This window comes from Oncorhynchus keta, chromosome 1, assembly GCF_023373465.1.
Source record: "Oncorhynchus keta strain PuntledgeMale-10-30-2019 chromosome 1, Oket_V2, whole genome shotgun sequence".
Taxonomy (NCBI): domain Eukaryota; kingdom Metazoa; phylum Chordata; class Actinopteri; order Salmoniformes; family Salmonidae; genus Oncorhynchus; species Oncorhynchus keta.
This window is the reverse complement of record NC_068421.1, coordinates 34,799,467-34,823,708: the sequence shown is the minus strand read 5'-3', so window position 1 is coordinate 34,823,708 and position 24,242 is coordinate 34,799,467. Positions and strand designations below refer to the sequence as shown.

Here is a 24,242-nt window from a genome sequence, read left to right as displayed (position 1 = left end):
AAATATTTGTTTTTTATATGTGTGTGTGTATGTGTGGGTATGTATGTATATATATGCACCAAGGAAAATGAATAAATAAAATCAAATAAAAACACTTATTATTTTTCTTAATCTTTCATTTTAATTGTTGGTTTTTTTCAAATGTATTATTATTATATTTTTTGACTTTTTATTTTTATTTTTTTAAGCCTGTCACATCTGTGAATGTGGACCTGGCCTCCACAATCACTCAACCTCAACCTAATTGAGATGGTTTGGGATGAGTTGGACCGCAGAGTGAAGGAAAAGCAGCCAACAAGTGCTCGGCATATGTGGGAACTCCTTCAAGACAGTTGGGAAAGCATTCCAGGTGAAGCTGGTTGAGAGAATGCCAAGAGTGTGCAAAGGCAAAGGGTGGCTACTTTGAAGAATCTCAAATATAAAATATATTTTGATTTATTTAACAATTCTTTGGTTACTACATGAATCCATATGTGTTATTTCATAGTTTTAATGTCTTCCCTATTAGTCTACAATGTATAAAATAGTAAAAATAAAGAAAAAACCCTTGAAGGAGTAGGCGTGTCCAAACTTTTGACTGGTACTGTATGTCAATGCAACCCCATTGTGGTAAGAGCTATGGAAACAATAGCTAAACATTGAGATGTAATTTACCTCTTGTGTCTACAGATCCTTTGTGTATGTGTCACGTTGACAGAAGTAATACCTTGCCTGTAGACTTAAGCTTTATTATGATGATAGTATTTCCATGAATGAAATTGTGTAATGAAGCATGTGTGTAACGGTATGACTTACTTGTTAGATTGTACAACATAGAATGAAGGGTTTGAAAGGATAAAGTGTCTGGTTTTATGTGTTGATTTCACTTATTTCACTTGTATATATATACAAAAAAATGTGGTCATACAATGCAGCTCAGTATTTGTATAATTTATTTTATAGTAATTTTTGCTTTATCAAGGGTGCTAATAATTTTGGATGTGACTGTATGTTAAGTTTTATGTTGGACCCAGGAAGAGTTACAGCAGCTAATGGGGATCTTAATAAACTAAATGAAACTAAACCATAATACTTCAAGACTAGAAAGCATACAGCGTTTCTAGTTTCACAATGTCTTCATATAATTTATATCAGCCATGGTTGGCCTATGCAAAACTCTCTACATGACATCCACATTATTTACTTAATCTTCTTAGTTCCTGAAGGAACATGGCCTGATATCCACATTATTCCTAACAACACATTTTGGATTGCGGAGGCTAATCTCGGCACCCAGAACCAAATGTTTAGAATAACAAGAGGCCTAATCCTCCTGCATTGGAGCATACAATAGCCATTGTATGAAATTACACTTGTTGTTGTATATTGATCCACTAGGTTTTCTGTTAAATTAGTCAGTAATGTGGATATCATGGAGAGAGTTTTGCATAGGCCAACCATGGCTGATATAAATAATATGAAGATAGTGAAACTAGAAAAGGACATTTCCTGCTCACACAATGGGAAATAAATATGCTATTGGTGAGCTAATATGTTGCATTTTATCCATCCAAGCACATAGCAGTAGGCTATGGTGGCTTTTTCATGGCTAATGTCTAAATCGATAGGTGGGCTAAATCAACAGGTTAGCCAGGCTAAACAGGTATATCTTCTCTCAAGTGTTACTGCCAACATGTGTAAAAAAATGTTTTTGCCTGGGGTAATTTTGGTCGTCATTCTGACCATCCCGAGTTGAGAACTTCTCTGCATCCATACACAGAGCTATGGTTGCAAGGACTGGCCACACCTATCTTTTTAAGATTTCAAAAACAATACCTGTTAAAGTAAATATTTTTCTCAGAAAAAAATTGAGCATACATTATAGCTCAGTGTTTATTATTTATTTTAAACAGTCTTTTTTTGCTCATCTTTATCAAGGGTGCTAATACATTTCAGATGTGACTGTATTTTATGTGGATCCCAGTAAGAGTGGCTACTGCATGTGCAGCAGCTAATGGGGATCCTAGTAAACTAAACTAAATTATAATACTTCAAGACGAGCAAGCATATATATTTTCTTTAGGAAATGTCATTGTTTTAGTTTCACCATCTTCATATTATTTATATCAGCCATGGTTGGCTTATGGAAAACTCTCTCCATGATATCCACATTATTAACTTACTCCTCTTCATTCCTGGGGGAACATCTGACCCCATGTATCTGTCTTCTTAATGCCCAGCAGGGCCTGATATCCACATTATAATGGCATAACAACTGTTCACATTGACATGTGACTCATTTCAGCACCCAGAAACAAATGTTTACAATAACCAGTGGTGGAAAAAGTACCCAGTTGTCATATTTGAGTAAAAGTAAAGATACCTTTATAGAAAATGAATAGTAAAGTGAAAGTCACTCAGTAATATACTACTTGAGTAAAAGGTTCAAAGTATTTGGTTTTTAAATATACTTTACTATCAAAAGTAAATGTAATTGCTCAAATATACTTCAGTATCAAAAGTAAAAGTACAAGTATAAATGGAACCAGACAGCATAATTGTCTTGTTTTTTTTTAATTTACAGACATCATTTACAAACGAAGCATGTGTTTAGTGAGTATCAGATCAGAGGCAGTATGGGGATGAGCAGGTATCTTCTCTTGTTAAGTGTGTGAATTAGACAATTTTCCTGTCCTGCTAAGCATTCAAACTGTAACCTGTACTTTTTGGTGTCAGGGAAAATATATGGAGTAAAAGTACATAATTTTCTTTAGGAATGTAGTGAAGTAAAAGTACAAGATGTCAAAACTATCAATAGTAAAGTAAAGTTGGTTAGCTAATGTGTTGCATTTTATCAGTCAAAGCAGAAAGCTGTAGGCTATGGTGGCTTTTCACATGAATAATGGCTAAATTGACAGGTGGACTAAATCGACAGGTTAGCCAGGCTACATCGGTATTTCTTCCTCAGGTGTTCCGGCCAAAATAGCCTGAGGTGATTTCATCATCATTCTGACCATCCCATTGGTCGGGGGCTGTAACTAGTTGAGGACTTCAGCGGTAATTGGGAGGAAACGGGAGCTGGCTGCAGTGTTCCAAACTATTTGGAAGGGAGTGACACGGGAGGGTGCATTTGGGTATATATAGCACCGTTTGTGCAACTTTCCTGACAATCTCCCTGGACGAGGAAGAGAAGGGGTCATCACGAAGTGCGGAGGAAGACTGGCTGTTTACCGAAGCCATGGCTCTCAATGTACTTTTCTTTCTATTGATCACATCAGTGATTATACAAACCGCGACATCGCACACCTTCAAATCGTAAGTACACTAAAAAACATTTGATGAAGAAAGCAGTAGATTAAACACACAATCATCTATTTTTATTTACATGTCTGGCTGGATGCAACAGACTACAAATGTAGGAATTAATTATACTCTGAATTCTTCACGCTATGCAGGTGTAGAATAGCCAACTGAAACGATGTAAATATTTTAGTTATAAACATATTAAATATAAAACAGTATTTTCTATGCTCACTGCACTGACAACTGAATAGAGACAATTGCAAGCATCTATCTGTGAATAATACTAAATAAGATAGTGGTCAGGCCACAGGACATCACTGTTATACATACAGTACCTCTATCTCTCTGCATGTGAGGCTTTTCATTTGTTATGAGACATGCTGGCAAATTGAACTATAGATTTTTGGGTTGAAAAAATCCTACTTGTGATAGCTGTTATACAGTGCATTCAGAAAGAATTCAGACCCCCTTGACTTTTAAGAAATGTTAAATTCCAGCGTTATTCTAAAATTGATTAAATAGAAAATATCAATCTAGACACAGCAAACCCTGTTTTTTGTTTTTATGTTTGCAAATGTATTAAAGAGAACGCTCACATGTTACATACAGTTGAAGTTTACATAAACCAAGTTAGTGACACCAACAGAAGTGTTTCAACCACTCCACATATTTCTTGTTAACAAACTATAGTTTTGGCAAGTTGGTTAGGACATCTACTTTGTGCTTGACACAAGTCATTTATCCAACAATTGTTTACAGACATTATTTCACTTATAATTCCCCATATCATAATTCCAGTGCTTCAGAAGTTTACATACACACACAAAGTTGACTGCTTGGACAATTCCAGAAAATGATGTCATGGCTTTAGAAGCTTCTGATAGGCTAATTGACATCATTCCAACCACGAGGCATGGGGTGGCAGCATGTTGTGGGGGTGCTTTGCTGCAGGAGGTACTGGTACACTTCACAAAATAGATGGGATCATGAATTAGGGAAATGATGTGGATATATTGAAGCGACATCTCAAGACATCAGTTGGGAAGTTCAAGCTTGGTCGCAAATGTGTCTTCCAAATGGACAATGACCCCAAGCATACTTAAGCCATTTTGCAACAACTTTGGGACAACAAAGTCAAGGTATTTGAGTGGCCATCACAAAGCTCTGACCTCATTTTCCTATAGAAAGTTTGTTGGCAGAACTGGAAAAAGCATGTGTGAGCAAGGAGGCCTACAAACCTGACCCAGTTACACCAGCTCTGTCGGGAGGAATGGGCCAAAATTCAACCAACTTATTGTGGAAGGCTACCTAAAACGTTTGCCCCTTGTTCAACAATTGCGAGGCAATGCTACCAAATACTAATTGATGTGTATGTGTACTTCTGACCCGCTGGGAATGTGATGAAATAAATAAAAGCTGAAATTAATCACTACTATTATTCTGACATTTCACATTCTTAAAATAAAGTGGTGATCAACTGACCTGAGACGGGGAATGTTTACTAGGATTAAATGTCAGGAATTGTGAAACTGACTTAGACAAATGCTTTAAGATGTATGTAAAAAGGTCACTTTGTCCCTAACTTTAAAACATCAGTAGGGTACAGAGGAACTAAAGAACTGTTTGAGTACACTGCCACTTAAGTATTATTACCACAGCTGCATTCATGCTGACTCTTTCCCCTTTTAGGATTTACTTGGTGACGGTCAGCTCGGAGGTGGTAGGAGGGACCACAGAGAAACTTTGTGCTCAGGTCTACCAAGCCACAGAGCCTCTGTTGTTGAAGGTGTCGCTGGAAATGGAGGGTGGCAGCGGCACCATTCTACTGGAGGAAGACGTAACACAGGACTTCTATCGCTGCATCTCCTTCCAGGTCAGCCGTAACTGTGCTGTGTTCAGCAGGCTACAACGTTGTGGGCCGCTCTGATAAATATAAAATAAAACTGATAAATATAAAATAAAACCAACATGCCTCTCTGACATGTAAAGTATCAAGCCAGCTCTGTATGACATTTCTAACTGCAAGGTTCCACAACGATGTGATGCGCTATATATCAGGATCTTCTATAATACTATGGAAACTAGTACTGGTCATACACTACCATCATCTAAAGAATACAAGTCTTACTAGACTCAAGCTAGCTATGCACATTCATTCAACACTTCATTATTTTATTCTGAGTAGTCAACCATGTTTTGTGGAATTCAACGTGGGTTACAGGCTGGGTGTTGTATGGAAAATGATCCAACCTATGAAAGGCAATAGCAGTTATATTAATCATACTTTGCTATCTACCACTTAACAAAAAGCCCTCTGTTCTCAAGCTACTCCATCAGAGAGCCATACTTTGGTTAGGAGCTAGAGGATTGTAGAAGTTCTACCAAGTTTCTGTTCTTCATTGTAGGTACCCCCAGTGAAGGCTGACAGTGTGGCCACTGTTCTTGTCAGCATCAAGGGGAGGAAGGATGAGATGAGTAACAAGACAAAGATCCTTATCAAGCCTAAAAGATTCCTCACCATTTTCCAGACCGACAAACCAGTCTACAAACCTGGACAGACAGGTAGTTAGCTACAATCTTTGATGAACACTGAAATGTCTGTGTACTTTACAGTATATTTGTGAGGCCAAAAGCTTGAGGAAAGGTCATTCCTGAAATGGAGGATGGATATACTGTACACATATAGACAAATGTTTCTACCCCTTTTCCAGTCAAGTTCCGAATCGTCTCGCTGGATGCCAGTTTCTTGTCATTCAATCAGATGGTAAGTTACTCTTTCAGTATTGTCTGGGTCAGAGAGACTGTGTAGCTGGCTCGGCAAACGTGGTCAGAGTTTATTTGCTCTCTACTGTAACTCTGTAGATAAAGATGCCTGTACTGTAGAAACTGTTTTGGGAAGTCGTGAAACTAATGTTTCAGTTAGGCTTACGTTAAAAACAATTTTGGTGAAATAATAAAGTTGGAGTTTTTTGGGGGGTTAAATGCTGAATGTTTTTCTCTTTTCTAGTATCTAACAGTGGAGCTTCAGGTGAGACCAATTTAAAATCCATTGCAACTAAAAACCAAAGCTGTATATAAAAAAAAATGTTACCTGCCAATATGTACTGTGGCATGATTTTATACAATGCCTAACAAAAATACCTACCTTCACCCTATTATGAATTTGTATACAGGACCCGAACTCCAACCGCATTGCTCAGTGGTTGAACCAGTCAACAGTGAGTGGAATTCTGGACCTGTCCCACCCCATGTCTGCAGAGGCAACGCAAGGAAGTTACATCATCACTGCATGGAATGAGAAGGGAGAGCAAACTTCCCAAACCTTTGACATCAAAGAATATGGTGAGGAAATTGGCATGGGATAAAAAAAATCAGATTAGATTGTTTTTACATGGTGGTTCCATGTTTTTGGTGTAGTTTAATAGACAATGAGGAAATAACATCATGTATTTTTACAGTTTTACCCAAATATGAGGTCAAAGTCTATCTACCCCAAACAATCACTATTCTGGACAAGCAAGCAACGCTGAGAGTTTGTGGAAAGTAAGTGCATAAGATGATAATGTGAACTGGGACACTTTATGGACAGAATATTAAGCCTTAATTTGTGTGTTGCATAGACTACTTTAGAGACTGTCCCATGTTTGATACTTGCTCATGTTCAAAGCTCTTTCTACTTTTTTGCAGCAGTTAATTGTCTGTCTTCTGGTGACTTTATTTGTAGATACACTTATGGAAAACCAGTGGTTGGGTCTGTCACTGCAAAAGTTTGCAGAATTGCAGTTCAATATTACTGGTTATTTGATTCTAGTAATATCTGCGAGGTGTATCTTATCAAAGTAAGTGTTTTTATTGTTACGCCGAATTCTTTGAAGAACACTGTGGACAAAATGTTGGTTTTTGTAGCTGAGCTAAGCTGACCTACAACTACTCATTCATCCTAGACTGACAAAACTGGTTGTGCAACCCAAATGATCGACTTGACCCGGTTCCGTCTACGTGAATCTTTTGGGGACTTCGAAGTGGAGACTGAGCTGGAAGAATATGGAACTGGTAGGAGAGAACCTTATCTTGAACGTAGAGGTGTTTACATGCTCAACTGTTGACCTCTGACCCTTGCCTGTGTTCTCTCCAGGGGTCATCCTTAAAGGTAGTGGCAAGGCAAGCTTCACCAATGTCATCGTAACTGTTCGTTTTGAGGACGTGCCCCAAGCATATAAACCAGGAATTGCATACGAGGGGAAGGTGAGGACAAACTATATTAACAAATGCCTTTTTAATAACACTGCAGAAAATGGTTTACTCAGAAAAATGGATTTGAACATGAAGTGGTGATAAATGTTAACATGACATTTGGAGCATCTAAACTAGGCTTTTGATGTCTTGTATGCAATGGGAGTGTACATTTAGTATATTGGATGTCTGCAGTCATCCTGTCCTGTGTTTTCAGATCAAGGTGACCGGTCCCGACTCTAGTCCCGTTCCCAATGAGCCTGTGTATCTCTTCCTACAAAACAGTGGCAAATCTGAGAACTGGACTCTCACCACAGACAGCAAGGGCATTGCTTCCTTCTCTCTAGACACTTCTCTATGGAGTTCTGATTCTGTCTCTCTGTCGGTCAGTGGTCACTCACTCATGTTTTCCTCTGAATATTTAATCATATATTATTTACTGTAAATATTCAGTTTGTTCTGACTGATCAATTTCCCCTAGTGTATTCTCCAAGGTTACTACAACAGTTTATTTTTCATTTATTTTCTGTGTTTCTTGAACCAGGCTCGTTATCAAAAGGTTGAGGAGGATTATCCGTACGTGCAGGGTTTGCGTAGACCAGAATATTCATCGGATTACCACTTCGTAAGAGAATTTTATTCTAAGAGCAAGAGCTTTGTGAAGATAATGCAGGGCGAAGGGAAGTTCTCCTGTGAGAAGGACGGTATTGTTCTTGCTCACTACATCATCCAAGGGGTGGAGCTGAAAAAGGGACAGACGACCCTGGACTTTTTCTATCTGGTAAGATTAAAGGGATGTCTCAAAATATATATATTTTTAAATTGATTCCACCACAAGATTTGGGATATTTTACTTCAGTATTTGATTGTGTTTTGTCTGGAAATATTTTAATGGCTTGGGAAAACCATACAGTACTTGACTTCCAGTTGAATATTTTACCTTAGCTGATACACAGTAATATATCGCTTTAGTAATATATCTGATCTCCAGGTTTTGGCCAGTAACTCTCTCTGGTTATTAATGTTGATGCCACCTGGCTGTCTCTTATGTCCCAGGTTATATCTAGAGGCAGCATTCGGCAGCACGGCCGTCTTCCTGTGACCATTAAAGAAAGAAAAGGTAAATGAAGTGGTCTTGGATTCTCCCGACTGCTTCCTGACTTTTTTTCTTTAGAACTTCTCAGAACCCCACTTGATTAGAGAACATGCCTAATGGCATTAAGCTGGCATGGGATAAAAAGCTGTCACGACAGGATTCAATCATCCAGATTACATCTTCAATACAAGCTCTTACTGCACAGTACATTTCAAAGTGTTCAGTGACTAGCCTTTGTCCGTATTGGTGGCTAATGGCCATCCCATTGTCCATCTCTTTCAGTTAACCAAGGGCAGCTGATGCTCTCGCTGCAGCGGATGCCTGAGCTGACCCCTTTTGCCCAGGTAGTGGTGTACACCGTGTTGCCTGATGGGGAGGCAGTAGCAGACAGCCGAGACTTCCCCATTCACCTCTGCCTTAAAAACAAGGTAGGCAACTCGGCGTCTTTCACCAGCTACATGAAATGTGATTTATCGGGGCTACGTGCACTACGATCAATTTCCAAAATGACTTCGCATCGGACTATGATATGAAATCCTTCAACTGCACCTTTTAGATCATCACAAATTCGTTGGGTCTGTTTGTCTAGATGTGGTCAGAGGTCAGTTGTTGCGTGCTCAGTAGTGGTGTAGATGAAAGTCAGTGGTTTTGGTCACCAGGTGTTGTGTGGTTGAGGTCAGAAGATATGTAGTTGTGGGCAGCAGTTGAGTGATAACTAGCTGTGTGGTTGTAGTCAATGATCTGGTAAGCAGTTGTGGTCAATATTTGTGTGATTGTGGTCACCCTCTTTTTTTTGCCCTCTGTTTGGTGAGTACCCATAGCAATGGCTCTGTTTGGGCTGCTCCATAATGACACGCAGCTGTTAGTAGATCTCATCATGCCACTTTTTTTGTCATTCTGAACTCTGACAAACAGCTAATTATTTTTATTGGTAGAAGCTATTCCTAACCTGCTCTTTCCAGTCAGAACACAAAGTTGTATACAAGTAACTTGAGTGAGACCATTCCGCACATTTTAGTTTGAACTGCGTGTCTAGATTAAACGGTGTAGGAGGAGTAGCGTGCTGAAAAAGTATGAATATCTAAGCTGAGGCTTTTGCTGCGCAAGCCCCACAGATACACGGTGTTTGATAGTTTGCTGTAGAACACGTGAGAATTGCATGTACTTTCAGAAGCTACTCCTAGTTGGCCTACGACCTACTGGTAGCTTGTGATCGACCTGTTGGAGACCCCTGCTCTACACAGTACTACCATTATGTTATGGGCTCTGTACCAGTATGCTACTATACTTGGAATGAACCAATGCGTTAGACATGTATGCTAGTATAGATATATTTAAACATAGCTGTGATGTCTCTTCCTTTTCTCCTCTCCAGGTGTCCCTGAAGTTCTCGTCCCTCCAGGAGTTGCCAGGGGAGAAGACCTCTCTGAGACTCCAGGCCCACCCAGGGTCTCTGTGTTCTCTCAGGGCCATCGACCAGAGTGTGCTGCTGCTGCAGCCTGAACAGGAGCTCACCCTAGACTCTGTACGTTCTCCATGGTTCTGCATCCCAAATGGCTCCCTATGTAGTGCACTACTTTTAACCAGGGCCTCATTGTGGTCAGTGCACTATATATAGGGGGCCATTTGGGACAAGACACGGACCATCACATTCACTTACTAACCATTGACTCTACACACTAAGCTGAAGCCTAACCATGATCACACACATCACCTTTGGCATTGTTTTTGTGCACCCATGTTTTTCAAGATGGATTTGGCTCATTTTCAGCTTCCTCTAATCATGTCTAAACCACTGTCTGATAATTAAAGTTTAGAAGTTTTAACTTGTGGGACTGTTTAGTTGGTTCTGTTGTACCACTAAATCGAGTGCAGATAAAGTATTGGCTATATGCATTTAACCCAGGTGTTATCCTATGCACTAACTATGTACTGACCCTATAACCTCTGACCATGAACCGACCACGCTCTGATCATGCACCGACCACTCTCTGACTGTCAAGATGCTGCGGGTTATTAAGTCAGTATTACTAGAAGTATATTACTTTCCTCTCTGCAGGTCTTCAGTCAGCTGCCTGTTCAGAAGTTGTCTGGATATTCATACATGGTAGAAGACCCCTACCCATGCCTTCAATATCCTCCAAGATTTGAAGAGGCGATGATTAGGCCCCTTCCACCTGTACCAGAGTTGGTTGTACCTGATTGGGGGAAACGCTCATTCAGGTTTGGCCCCAGCGACGACAAAAACGATGTCTACAGCATCTTTAAAGTATGAGACTCAAATAAGTTTGTCTGTTTTGAAAATGTATATGAAAGACTCAGGCTAAAATGGCGTCTTTGTAAAGTAGACACTGAATGAATTAAAATAGAATGATGTCTATGAAGTGACTTTTCAGAAATAAGTAAAAAGATGTTTGGTTTTAAAATTGATTCAACCAATACCCACATAATTGAGCAAAACTGAAATACAGGTATGATATGGCCTTTACACGGACTGTTCTATTGCTTTACTTCTCATTTTAGGAAGTTGGAATCAAGATCCTGACCAACTCTGACGTGAAAAAACCTTACGACTGCAACACATTCTTTGCAAGGAACGAAAATGGTATAATAGAAGGTATTGTATACAGTCATTGAATGCTGGTCACCTCATTCTGTTTATATACTGTGTATGATAATACTGTGTTCTCAACATGGCTCATCCTAATATAGCTACGACTGTACCTTTTCCAAATTATATTCTGTCTACACACCATTTATATTCCCACTCTAATATGTACTTGGATTGTTTGTTCTTAATCTTTTATTTGTATTGTTGGAGCTAGTAATGCCAGCATTTTTCTGCACCTGACAAAACGCCTACAAATCTGTATTTGCTATGCTAATGTATAAACCTTCCTAGTCTCAACCTAATGAAGGATTTGTTTCTATTTACAGCTCGTCCCATGAACATGATGCCAAATGAGGAGAGTGCACCAACCTCTGGCGCCTCTGACAGGCCTAAGGAGACCGTCCGCACGTACTTCCCTGAGACCTGGATCTGGGACCTGGTTCCTGTGGGGTAAGCTTTCTGACAGACGCCATATTTGTAGTCCAACACACATTCCTTTCCATGGGGTGCTGGGCTGACCATGCCTACTGAAATGGCAATACTGAAACCACAGGCATGTCTTTGTCCTAGGGGTTGATTTAAAAATAATCACCTAGTCCGCTATTTTATTGACCATGTTATGTGTTCTGATGTTAATATACATGGTTTTTATTCCTCCCTTTTCACCACGACCAGACTTACAGGAAAAGTGAATGTTGAGAAGACTGTCCCAGACACCATCACTAAGTGGGCTGCAGGGGCGTTCTGTACTTCCCCAGTGGGTTTTGGCCTGGCTCCCAACACTGGCCTCACTGCCTTCCAACCCTTCTTTGTGAGCCTGACGCTGCCCTACTCTGTCATCCGGGGGGAGGTGTTCACACTCAAGGCCACAGTGTTCAACTACCTCTCCAAGTGTATCATGGTAAGCCCTCCCAGGGTTGTCTCTTTCTTTACTTCTCCAGTCCCACTTCATTTGGGTAGACCAGGGGTAGGCAACTAGATTCAGCTGCAGGCCAATTTGTGTTGGAGCAAATGTGGGGGGGCAGATGATGACGCTAACGTAACAGCATCGACTCAAGAGTTCCTCTGTCCAGTGTCAGTTATTTTGCCCATCTTAAGCTGTTAATTTTATTGGCCAGTCTGAGATGGATATTTCTTTGCAACTCTGCCTGGAAGGTCAGCATCGCGGAGTTGCGTCTTCACTGACTTTGAGACTGGTGTTTTTGCGGGTTCTATTTAATTAAGCTGCCAGTTGAGGACTTGTGAGGTGTCTATTTCTCAAACTCTACACACTAATGTACTTGCTCAGTTGTGCACCGGGGCCTCCCACTCTTTTCTATTCTGGTTTGAGACAGTTTGCGTTCTGAGGGAGTAGTACACCGTTGTATGAGATCTTCAGTTTCTGCAATTTCTCGCATTGAATAGCCTTCATTTCTCAGAACAAGAATAGACTGATGAGTTTTAGAACAAAGTCCTTTGTTTCTGCCTGTAATCAAACCCAGAAATGATACTCAAGTCTAAAGAAGGCCAGTTTTATCAGCACAACAGTTTTCCGCTGTGCGAACATAATTGCAATTAGCCTTTTAACATTCTAAACTTGGATTAGCTAACACAACCTGCCATTGGAACACAGGAGTGATGGTTGCTGGTGATGGGCTGATGTAGATATTCCATTAAAAAATCTGCTGTTTCCAGCTACAATAGTCATTTAAACATTAACAATGTCTACACTGTATTGCTGATCAATTTGATATTTTAATTGACAAAATGTGCTCTTTCAAAAACGAGGACATTTCTAAGTGACCCAACTTTTGAACGCCAGTGTACGGTACCAATCAAAAGTTTGGACACCTACTAATTCATTTTTTATTTTTTACAAAATTGTACATTGTATAATAGTGATGACAACTCATCTATGAAATAACACATGGAGTAACAAAATGTTAAACAAATCAAAATAGATTTTGTATTTGAGATTCTTCAAAGTAGCCACCTGTTGCCTTGACAGCTTTGCACACGCTTGGATTTCTCTCAACCAGCTTTATGAGGTAGTCACCTGGAATGCATTTCAATTACCAGGTGTGCCTTGTTAATTTGTGAAATTTCTTTCCTCTAATGTGTTTGAGCCAATCAATTGTATTGTGGTATACAGAAGAGAGCCCTTTTTGGTGTAAAACCAAGTCCATATTATGGCAAGAACAGCTCAAATAAGCAATGAGAAACAAGTGTCATTCCTTTAAGACATGAAGGTCAGTCAAAACAGAATGTCAAGAACTTTGAAAGTTTCTTCAAGTGCAGTTTCAAAAACGATCAAGCGCTATGATGACTGGCTCTCACGAGGACCGCCACAGGAAGGGAAGACCCAGACTTACCTCTGCTGCAGAAGATCAGTTTATTAGTTACCAGCCTCGAGAATTGCAGCCCAAATAAAGCTTCAGAGTTCAAGTAACAGACATCTCAACATCACCTGTTCAGAGGACTGCATGAATCAGGCCTTCATGGTCAAATTGCTGCAAAGAAACCACTAAAGGACACCAATAAGAAGAGACTTGACCAAGAAACACGCAATTGCTATTAGACCAGTAGAAATCTGTCCTTTGGTCGGAGTCCAAATTGGAGATGTTTGGTTCCAACCGCCGTGTCTTTGTGATACGCAGAGGAGGTGAACAGATTTCCGCATGTGGTTTCCACCGTGAAGCATGGAGGTGTGGGGGTGCTCTGCTGGTGACACTGATTTATTTACAATTTAAGGCACGCTTAACCAACATGGCTACCACAGCATTCTGCAGCGATATCCCATCTGTTTTGCACTTAGTGCAACTGGACAATGACTCAACACACCTCCAGGCTGTGTAAGGGCTGTTTGAGCAAGAAGAGCAATGGTGTGCTGCATCAGATGACCTAGCCTCCACAATCACCTAAACTCAACCCAATTGAGATGGTTTGGGATTCGTTGGACCGCAGAGTGAAGGAAAAGCAGCCAACAAGTGCTCCGCATATGTGGGAACTCCTTCAAGACTGTTGGAAAAGCATTACTCATGAAGCTGGTTGAGAGAATGCCAAGAGTGTGCAAAGCTGTCGTCAAGGCAAAGGGTGCTTACTTTGCAGAATCTAAATATATTTTAACAGTTATTTTTTTTTGGTTATGTCAGTTATGATGTCGTCACTATTCTACAATGTAGAAAATATAAAGAAACCCTTGAATGAGTTATTTTTGCTCAACTTTGGGGGAACAAATCACTCACGGGCTGGTTTTTGCCCATGAGCTGCCTGTTGCCGACAATCTATAGACGCTGTGACGTTTTTGAGAAATCTAGTAAAGTTGCAATTGACCCCATGTGTTTCTCGTAGGTGAAGGTGACTCTAGCTGAGTCCAACCAGTTCAAAGCCAGGACATGTGAAGGCTGCCAGTACACACTGTGTCTGTGTGCTGAAGAAAGCAGGACCTTCACGTGGATCCTCACCCCAACTGCTCTAGGTGAGCCATACTCTGTCAATCTATCACAAGGCTCTTGCAATAGACTCCATGTACTCCCTACACCTAGGCCCTTACCTCCTAACCCTTCAATGTTTGCAGAGCTGTAAGGTGTTAGAAATATGGTAGAAGCTCCACCACTGCTTATACCCATCCACACCTTTCAAATAGTGAAGGGTTAGGGCCAGAGGGGTAGGGAGTGATTTGGAAGCAGTGATGCTCCTGTAAGACAGGGTTGTTGACTTCACACGGCTCTCGTTAGACTGAAATTTACGTTGTTGACGTTTATCTGATACACAAATTCCTTGAATATGACATGGTCAAAGATCTCCCTCAGGGGTTATCAGAGAAATGGAGGGAGGGAACAGTTGAGCCAGGGTACATGAGGCTGGAGTGGGTAAAAGGGAGCAAGCTGATGGAGTCGCAGGTTCATGTGTGACTGGTCTAGACTGGAATGTTAATGTCTCCCTGGAATGAACTATAGGGGAGGTGAGTGTGAAAGTGAGCGCCGAGGCATTGAAAACTGAGAAGCTCTGCGGCAACGAGGTGGCCACGGTGCCAGAGAAAGGACGTATTGACACCGTTGTGCAAACACTGCTGGTGGAGGTGAGTGTCTGTCCTGTATAGCAAGTCCACTGTTTTTCTCCCACATTAATTAAAAAGAGATCTGGGTTTTCAGTAACACTAAGGCAAGGGTGACTACAGTAGAATTTATATCCCCTGCTATTTTATGTTGCATATTTTGACACGAGGAGACAAACATGGTTTGGTGTTTAAAGCCCAAATGCAGTTAGACTTTGGAGTGAAATGTACCTTTAAGTGGTTACCATATAAATTCTATGGTAGAATTAACTTGTGTTGACATCAAAAGGTTTTACATTTATTTTGGTGCCGTTTCCCTTTCCCGCTATCAGGCTGAGGGAACCCAGGAGACGGTCAGCCACAACGCTCTGCTCTGCCCTGCAGGTAATCTCCTGACGTCTCAGTCATACGTTCTCATAATTACCCCGATTATTAAGTTGACGTGCATTTGTTGTGGTTTAGATGACAGATACTTTTTAATTGAGTGACTTGAGAATGAGAACCGTTTTAACCAGTCTCGTTTATCTGTCTCGCGTCACCAGAGGGCCCGGTGGAGAAGGACATCTCTCTGAAGCTGCCTAAGGTGTTTGTGGAGGGCTCTGCCAAGGCCTCCCTCTCAGTACTGGGTGAGAATTATCCATCTGTTTTGCTGAATTATCACAGGTTATTTAAAGTTTTATAACATTTTCAGGATATGTTTTCCATTTTGGTGCAGATGAAGTGTAGGCAAGGATTTTTCATCCCTCTATTCATGGATGTGGATATTCCACCTGCAGATCTATGATTTCCTTAAGGTTATGGGTGAGGATCAGGATAAGCATTGGTTATTTTTATGGTTTAGGTAAGAAATGGGGCTCTGCTGGTCGACTATCCACTGCGATTGTCTCAATGGTTGGTCTCTTTCACCAGGTGACCTGATGGGTCGGGCCATAAAGAACCTGGACAGCCTGTTGCAGATGCCCTATGGCTGTGGAGAGCAGAACATGTTGCTTTTTGCTCCCAACATCTACATCCTCAACTACCTGCAAAGCACCAGGCAGCTCACCGAGGAGATCCAGACCAGGGCCACAGGCTTCCTAGACAGTGGTGAGTGAGCTGGATCCAGTTCAGTCAGGCACAACATGTGTTGCAATGAAAACCAAACAATTATTATCAGACCTGTTCAGTTACAGCCTAAAAATGACAATCTTCTTACTGGACACAACCCTGGTGACATGGACTGCAACGGTTAATGAAATGTTTAATGCACACGTAGCATGCCCTGGGATATGACAATATCATTTGCAGTAAGCCTTGTATTTTTTAAATAAGCAGTCTGGTCCTGTGTGCATCTCACCTCTGACTAGCAACAACCTGTTCTTTATATTTGGCTCTGAACCAGTTAACGTCACCTTCCACATACAGTACAAGTCCCTAGAAGGAGTGTCTTTGTTCATTTGGCCATTTGTGTTGCAGGCTACCAGAGAGAGCTCAACTACAAGCATGACGATGGCTCCTACAGTGCCTTTGGGAAGAGCGATGAGTCTGGAAACACGTGGTCGGTTCAATTGTCCACAGTCCTAATACCTTCTCTTACATTATTCCTCAATTTACTTCTGTTTTTAAGTCATGAAAATGACATTAGATTATAGGGGGTTGCACTATGTTATCAAGGTAAGAATGTGATGGTCTCAAATCCATACTAGTATGTGCTATTGCAAATATAGTTGGCTTCAGCACACACAGTATGGCTACTAGCTTCTGTTATCGAGTCTATGATTCATAGTTTAGGCAAGGCTCATGACATCTGACCTGTGTCCTCTCAGGCTCACCTCCTTTGTGCTGAAGTCCTTTGGAGGGGCCAAGCCCTACATCTTTGTGGACCCCGCCCACATTGCCCAGGCCAAGGCCTGGTTGGCCAGTCACCAGCAGACGGATGGCTGCATCGCGTCAGTGGGGAAACTCTTCCATAACGGCATGAAGGTAAAGAGGAGTCAGGGCTCAGTGGGTAATAAGAGGAGTCTTATACTGCTGCCACCAAATGTGAGAAGGTAACGTTATGGGCAGAGATTCAGCAGGAGGTTCTGGTGCAAGTGTCCCCTTCTATTTAGAGTGCAATGGTGGAGTCTGCATAAAATCCTAGATGACTAACAAAAGACTTGATAATACATAGTCTAACATCAAATATGAATGCTTTACATACTTCATATTGCACTGACTTGTAGCAAAATGTACTGTTCAGGAGGACCTTAGGACCCCACGTGTGCCCCAAAGGAGCACATACTGAGCACAAGAATCCCAAGCATGTTTTAGCCTAGTGGTTAGAGCGTTGGACTAGTAACCGGAAGGTTGCGAGTTCAAACCCCCGAGCTGACAAGGTACAAATCTGTCGTTCTGCCCCTGAACAGGCAGTTAACCCACTGTTCCCAGGCCGTCATTGAAAATAAGAATGTGTTCTTAACTGACTTGCCTGGTTAAATAAAGGTAAAATAAAAATATAAAAAAACACCACCTCCCTAAAGGGACCTCGGTCTGACTAGTCCCAACAGCATTTGTTCATCTCCAAAACAATAGTTTTTTTTAATCTTTGTGCACCATTATGTGAATGTGTTATACAGTGCAATGTTTTTACCTGATATCAGTTGATATCAATGTGACTTTGAAACTAACACCTTGGAGTACTGTATGAAGTTTACTGGCATCCTTTGTTGTCATAGGGAGGTGTTGGGGATCAAGTGTCACTCACTGCCTACATCACCGCTGCACTGCTGGAGCTGGATGGCAACACTTCTGTGAGTTATCACCTCTTCCATATCCAAGTATTTAAAAAAAAATCTTATTGAATAACAAGGCCACATTTGGTGCTTTTATCACAACATGAACGGCCCTAGTGGATATTTCTGCTTAGCCGTCCAACTACTTCACACAATTCTAAATAAGACTATCACCCACACAACGCCTCACTTGCCATATATTCTAATTTGTTAAACATCCCAATATACAGTTCCTTCTGGAAAAGTATTCAGAATTGTTACATTAGCCTTAACATTTTTAAAATCCTCAGCCGTCTACACAAAATACACCATAATGACAGTGAAAACGGGTTTGTAGAAATGTTTGCAAATGTATTGAAAATAAAAAAACAGATTCCTTATTTACACAAGTTTTCAGATCTTCTGCAATGAGACTTGAGATTGAGCTCAGGTGCATCCTGTTTCCATTGATCATTCTTGAGGTGTTTATACAAGTTCATTGGAGTCCACTTGTGGTAAATTCAATTGATTGGACTTGATTTGGAAAGGTGCACACCTGTGTGTTATATATATATATATATATGTCCCACAGTTGACAGTGCATGCCAGAGCAAAATCCAAGCCGTGAAGTTGAAGGAGTTGTCCATTGAGCTCCGAAACCGATTGTGTCAGCACAGATCTGGGGAAGGGTACCAACACTTCTGTAGCATTGAAGGTCCCCAAGAACAGTGGCTGCCATCATTCTTAAATTGAAAAAGATTGTTACCATAAAGACTCTTCCTAGAGCTGGCCGCCTAGCCAAACTGAGAAATCGGGGGAGAAGGGCCTTGGTCAGAGGTGACCAAGAACCTGACGGTCAGTCTGACAGATTTCTGGAGTTCCTCTGTGGAGATGGGAGAACCTTCCAGAAGGACAACCATCTCTGCAGCACTCCACCAATCAGGCCTTTATGGTAGTGTCCAGATGGAAGCCACTCCTCAGTAAAAGGCAGATAACAGCCCACTTGGGGTTTGCGAAAAGACTCTCGGGCCATGAAACAAGATTCTCTGATCTGATTGAACTCTTTGGCCTGAATGCGAAGGGCCATGTCTAGAGGAAACCTGGCAACATCTCTACGGTGAAGCATGGTGGTGGTGTTTTTCAGTAGCAGGGACTGGGAGACTAGTCAGGATCAAGGCAAAGTACAGAGGTCCTTGATGATAACCTGCTCCAGAGTGCTCAGGACCTCCGTCTGTTTTGCCTCTGCAGAGACCTGAAAATAGCTGTGCAGCAACACTCCCCAACCAACCTGACAGAGCTTGAGAGGATCTGCAGAGAAGAATGGGAGAAAGTCCATAATATATGTTTTGTCCAATTGTTCTCTGCAGAGCCTCTCAAGCTCACTGTACACAGTATATTCACTAGTTAATTTATTTATATTGCTAACATTCAGTACTCATACCCGTATTAAAAACGTGATGAAAGGGCTGCGTTGTATTCATTAGGGAGCGCAATGGACAACTCATTTCTATTGGTCCAGATATTCCGTCATTTCAATCAGTGTTCCTCTGTTTGGTGCCGAATAAACACAATCCTGTTGTCTGTGGGTGTGTCAGGACCCCATGGTGGAGAAGAGTCTGATGTGTCTGAAGGCAGCAGTGTCTGACAAGCTGGAGAACACCTACACCATAGCCCTGCTATCTTACACCTTCACCCTGGCCCAAAACCAGGACATGAGGGCCAAGCTCATCACCCACCTGGACAAGATATCTGCTACCTCCGGTATGTCTTGTCTCTTTGTGAAATTGTCTCTCTACCTTTCTGACTGCTGGGAAACTGACAATGAAAATTCCCACAGGTGGCAATCGTCACTGGGAGAGAGCAGAGGCTTCTGGGACAAAGACTGACTCTCTGGAGGTGGAGATGACATCCTATGTGCTGCTGGCGCTGCTCTCCGGTCCCACCATGCCAGGCTTTGGGCTGGAATACTCCATTGGCATCGTCCGATGGCTGGCCCAGCAGCAGAACCCCTACGGAGGATTCGCCTCCACACAGGTACTCTATTGGTCTGGTAGACATTTATTCACTCTAGCAACTCCTCTGCCAATAGATCCTACTGTTAGTACATGGATCACACCAAATCCTTATTTGTATATGAAATGTAGCAAATTGGACATTTGTATTAAAGCCTTTACAATCATTTCACAACACATGGATTTCCTTGAATTGTTGTGCTGAATTTGATTCCCCGCCCTCTGTCACCAGGACACAGTGGTAGCACTGCAGGCCCTGGCCAAGTACAGTGCTGCCACCTTCAGTCCAGAGGGCGCTAGTACAGTCAGTGTGAGCTCGGCCGGTGGCCTGAAGATGAAGTTTACTGTGAATCAGAGCAACAGGCTGCTCTATCAGGAGGTGCAGCTGAGGGAGGTCCCTGGGGACTACAACATCAAGGCACAGGGAAAGAGCTGCGTGTTTGTGCAGGTCAGGCTCCAGTCGTTTTTCCCTTTGCTGCCTCTCAGTACTGCATGTACTGAGTATCTGGTTTGTGTTCAGTAGAGCACACTGTTGCACAAAAACTAACGTTTCAACCCTAGAATTTCAGCATTAATGGAAATGCGTGTGTGCTACTGTTCATTGAAATGTGTATGTTGATTTCATGCATCTCAGTAGTATCGTCTGTCTTTTCAGATCGCCATGCACTACAATATTCCCCCTCCTCCTGACTTCTCTGCTTTCAACATCTCAACAGAGACGCTTGGGAAATGTGACGGCACCAAGAAATCTCTGATCGTGTCTGTGGCTGTCAGGTACAGTGGTATTCCTTTTACCCTTGAAATAGCAGCTGAAAATAATGACTGAACCACCAGTGTGTAGATGCATTTTAAAATGCGTGTTTAAAGCTGCACTAACTTTTTTGGCGACCTGACCAAATTCATGTAGAAATTAGTTATAGATCTGTCGTTCTCATTGACAGCAAGTCGAAGAAGTGCTAGATCTGTTCTGTGCTTCCCATTAAGTATCGTTTTCATCTTTTACTTTCGGTTTTGAACGGCATAAAATAAAACCTGTTTGGTTACTGAAAATATATTTCAAAGCGGTTTAGATGGTCCAATGATTATCTTGTTTTGTCACCAACTTTGCTAAAATTCTACTAGTTAGCTTAAGCTATCAGGAAATGGCAGAGCGATTCGTGCATATTTGCACCTTTAAGATAATATCCATCCTTCATCTGACTCTGTGACTGACAGGTACAATGGTCGGCGAGAGGAGACCAACATGGTGATCCTCAATGTCAAGCTTCTCTCCGGCTTCGTCCTGGACAAGTCCTCCCTCGGGCCTGTGAGTCAATAAGAGAACCTCAGTTGAGGGGAACACCCTTTAATCAGGGCCAGGAGTTACCAGTTTAGGGAACACTCCTGGCCCTAAGTATAATCCCCTTGAGGATTAGTTGATGTATAACATGATAATGGCGTCTGTTCTAATTGTAATGCCTGTATTTGTCCTTCGAACGGATCAGTTGAACTGTCTGACACTATCTTATCCTGTGTTCTGTTCTTCCAGTTGAAAAATGACCCCACTGTCAAACGTGTTGACCTGGATGAAGGACATGTCATCATCTACCTAGATGGGGTAGGAACATGAATAATGAATGTTGCATCTAAACGGGTCTTTATCGGTTACAGAACCAAGTTGGATGTGGTCTCATTTGCATCTACACACTGGATTTAACTTGAACAGTAACCTCAAAGACTGTAGTGGAGGTTTTACACAGTAACACTCTGTGAATCTATAACATTGAACTGCAATGTCAAATGTATTATTCCTTTTCTTCCAGCTCAAGCAGAAGGAAACGAAGACGTACAGCCTGGCCATAGAGGAGGATGTGCCTGTGAGGAATCTGAAACCAGCAGTGGTGAAAGTGTATGACTACTACCAGACAAGTAAGAATTCCATTTAACACAGTGAAATGTGTAGGGTTGCCAAGAACTTTAAATAAATGACGTGGTTTTCCCAAAATCCCGACTGGAGGATTCACAGAAAAGGGAGAATAAGCAGGATATCATTATCCTCCAATCAGGATTTATGGAATACCAGGGTATTTAAGTTTCCTGTAATTCTGCAACCTTAAGTGATGTCATTCGCAGAAAACATTGTGCTCCCCAAGGGTTATCATAAACTGATACTCTTTCTCAAATGGAAAAAGATTAACACTCAACTAGATATTAGACTTTGTCAAACTCATTCCAGAGGGCCGAGTGGGAGTTCTTGCTCCGCCCATGTAAATGTTTGCATTAAGGAGACCTATTTGTTATTTTACCAGGTAAGTTGACTGAACACATTCTCATTTGCAGCAAGGACCTGGGGAATAGTTCCAGGGGAGAGGAGGGGGATGAAATTAGTAAGGAACTCTCCTCACCTGGTTGTCTACGACTTAATTGAGAGAGAGAAACTAAATCCAGCAGATGAGGCCCTCATTTACCCCTTGGATTAGACCATAAGTGTCAACTTGTTAGCTTTTACTAGAAATGCACTGTGATGTAATATAAAATCAGCAAAAAAAATGTCCTCACTGTCAACTGCATTTGTTTTCAGTAAACTTAACATGTTCATACAAATATTTAAACAACTAAGACATGTTACTCCACCAAGGCACCTGCAAGTTCCTGGACACTTCTGGTGGGAATGGCCCTCGCCCTCCGATCCAACAGGTCCCAGACGTGCTCAATAGGATTGAGATCCGGGCTCTTTACTGGCCAAGGCATGACACGCACAGAACGAGCAGTATGGCTGGTGATATTGTCATGCTAAGATGAGCCTGCAGGAAGGGTACCACGAGGGAGGATGTCTTCCCTGTAACGCACAGCGTTGAGAGAGCTTGTCATTGCAGGCATGTCCGACGATGCTGCGCCCCAGAACACGACGGACCCGCTGACTCGATCCTGCGCAAGAGTACAGGTCTCTGCGTAACGCTCCTTCTTTCGACGATAAACGCGAATCTGACCATCACCCCTGGTGAGACAGAACCTCTACTCGTCAGTGAAGAGCACTTTTTGCTTGTCCTGGCTGGTCCAGCGATGCATTGCGCACATAGGCGACGTTGTTGCCGGTGATGTCTGACGACCTGCCTTAAAAACAGGCCTACAAGACTTTAGTCCAGCCTATTGCGGACAGTCTGAGCACTGATGGAGGGATTGTGCGTTGGGCAGTTGTTGCCATACCGATCCTGTGCAGGTGTTACACGTGGTCTGCCACTACGGGGATGATCAGCTGTCCGTCCTGTTTTAGGCGTCTCACAGTACGGACATTGCAATTTATTGCCTTGGCCACATCTGCATGCCTCCGGCGCATTCACGCTGTCTGTAAGCTGTTAGTGTATTAACGACCATTCCAGAAGCATAGGAAAGTATTAACTCTTACTAATCTTTGATAAACAAAGGGACGCTTTTTATTTATTGTCTAATGGAATACCAGTTTCCAAACCACCCCATTCTCTGAAATGCGTGTCAATGTTACGTACATAACTCCGGTTCATTGAAAGGAAACATCACCAGTATGGGCCCATTTGTTCACCCCTGCAGTGGGAATTAATTATCATTATAAAGGAACTGACCTCTGCGTTCCTCTTTTCTGTTCTCAGGTGATGAAGCTGTGAGTGAATACAGCTCCCCGTGTGCAGAGTAGGTACATAAAACTACATTTCTAATATGACAAATTTTAGTTTGTGAAATTAAAGTATCTAAATTTGTCAGTTAAGCTTTTTTATAGGGAGTAAAATCCTAGGCAAAGCAGGGAATATTCTATTGATTGTAATTTTCACAGGTGATCATCAATGAAGTGTGACAGACAGCCGATCAAGCTGACTGGACCTGGGCTCAGCCAATTGCTTTCCTATTTGGTGCTTACAGTTCCTGGTTACACATTGACCAACTTGTAATCTGTTTAACATTAAGTGAACACAATTGAATAGCTGGGCCTTAAGATTTTACCTCTACTTCTGTTGTAATCCTGCTAAAGTGATTGTAGTGTTTCTACTGCAAATTGAAATATTAATAAAACCATGCTATGGATTCAAAACAAATGTTACAGAGTCTGGTTTAATAGGTCTGAATTGAGAATCCATACATGAAAGTGTACAGTCAACATATGGTGTCAGATGGGAGCTATGTTCTACAGTGTCTTTGGGCATTAGACTTCTTTTGAAATGTATTTTTGTACAATACTGGTTGAATGAGTGACATTTTACAGTAAACCTTTTTCTAACACTGAACATTT

General features: G+C 41.7%; 1 protein-coding gene across 1 annotated transcript; it reads left to right on the top strand.

Annotated features, from left to right (window-relative positions):
- The first annotated feature begins 3,072 nt into the window (after positions 1-3,072).
- On the top strand, positions 3,073-24,048 carry LOC118381180 (alpha-2-macroglobulin-like). The gene is made up of 36 exons (XM_052522936.1): positions 3,073-3,294; positions 4,972-5,155; positions 5,688-5,844; positions 5,994-6,046; positions 6,290-6,310; positions 6,456-6,624; positions 6,741-6,825; positions 7,007-7,121; positions 7,227-7,335; positions 7,418-7,527; positions 7,733-7,900; positions 8,060-8,296; positions 8,572-8,635; positions 8,894-9,039; positions 9,987-10,136; positions 10,671-10,880; positions 11,135-11,228; positions 11,549-11,672; positions 11,898-12,123; positions 14,553-14,679; positions 15,161-15,282; positions 15,591-15,642; positions 15,801-15,884; positions 16,168-16,344; positions 16,714-16,795; positions 17,064-17,220; positions 17,955-18,029; positions 19,586-19,751; positions 19,828-20,024; positions 20,235-20,450; positions 20,658-20,776; positions 21,218-21,308; positions 21,531-21,599; positions 21,805-21,910; positions 23,608-23,647; positions 23,790-24,048. The coding sequence occupies exons 1-36, from the start codon at positions 3,218-3,220 to the stop codon at positions 23,791-23,793; spliced, it is 4,383 nt and encodes a 1,460-aa protein (XP_052378896.1). The 5' UTR covers positions 3,073-3,217; the 3' UTR covers positions 23,794-24,048.
- The last annotated feature ends 194 nt before the right edge of the window (positions 24,049-24,242 follow it).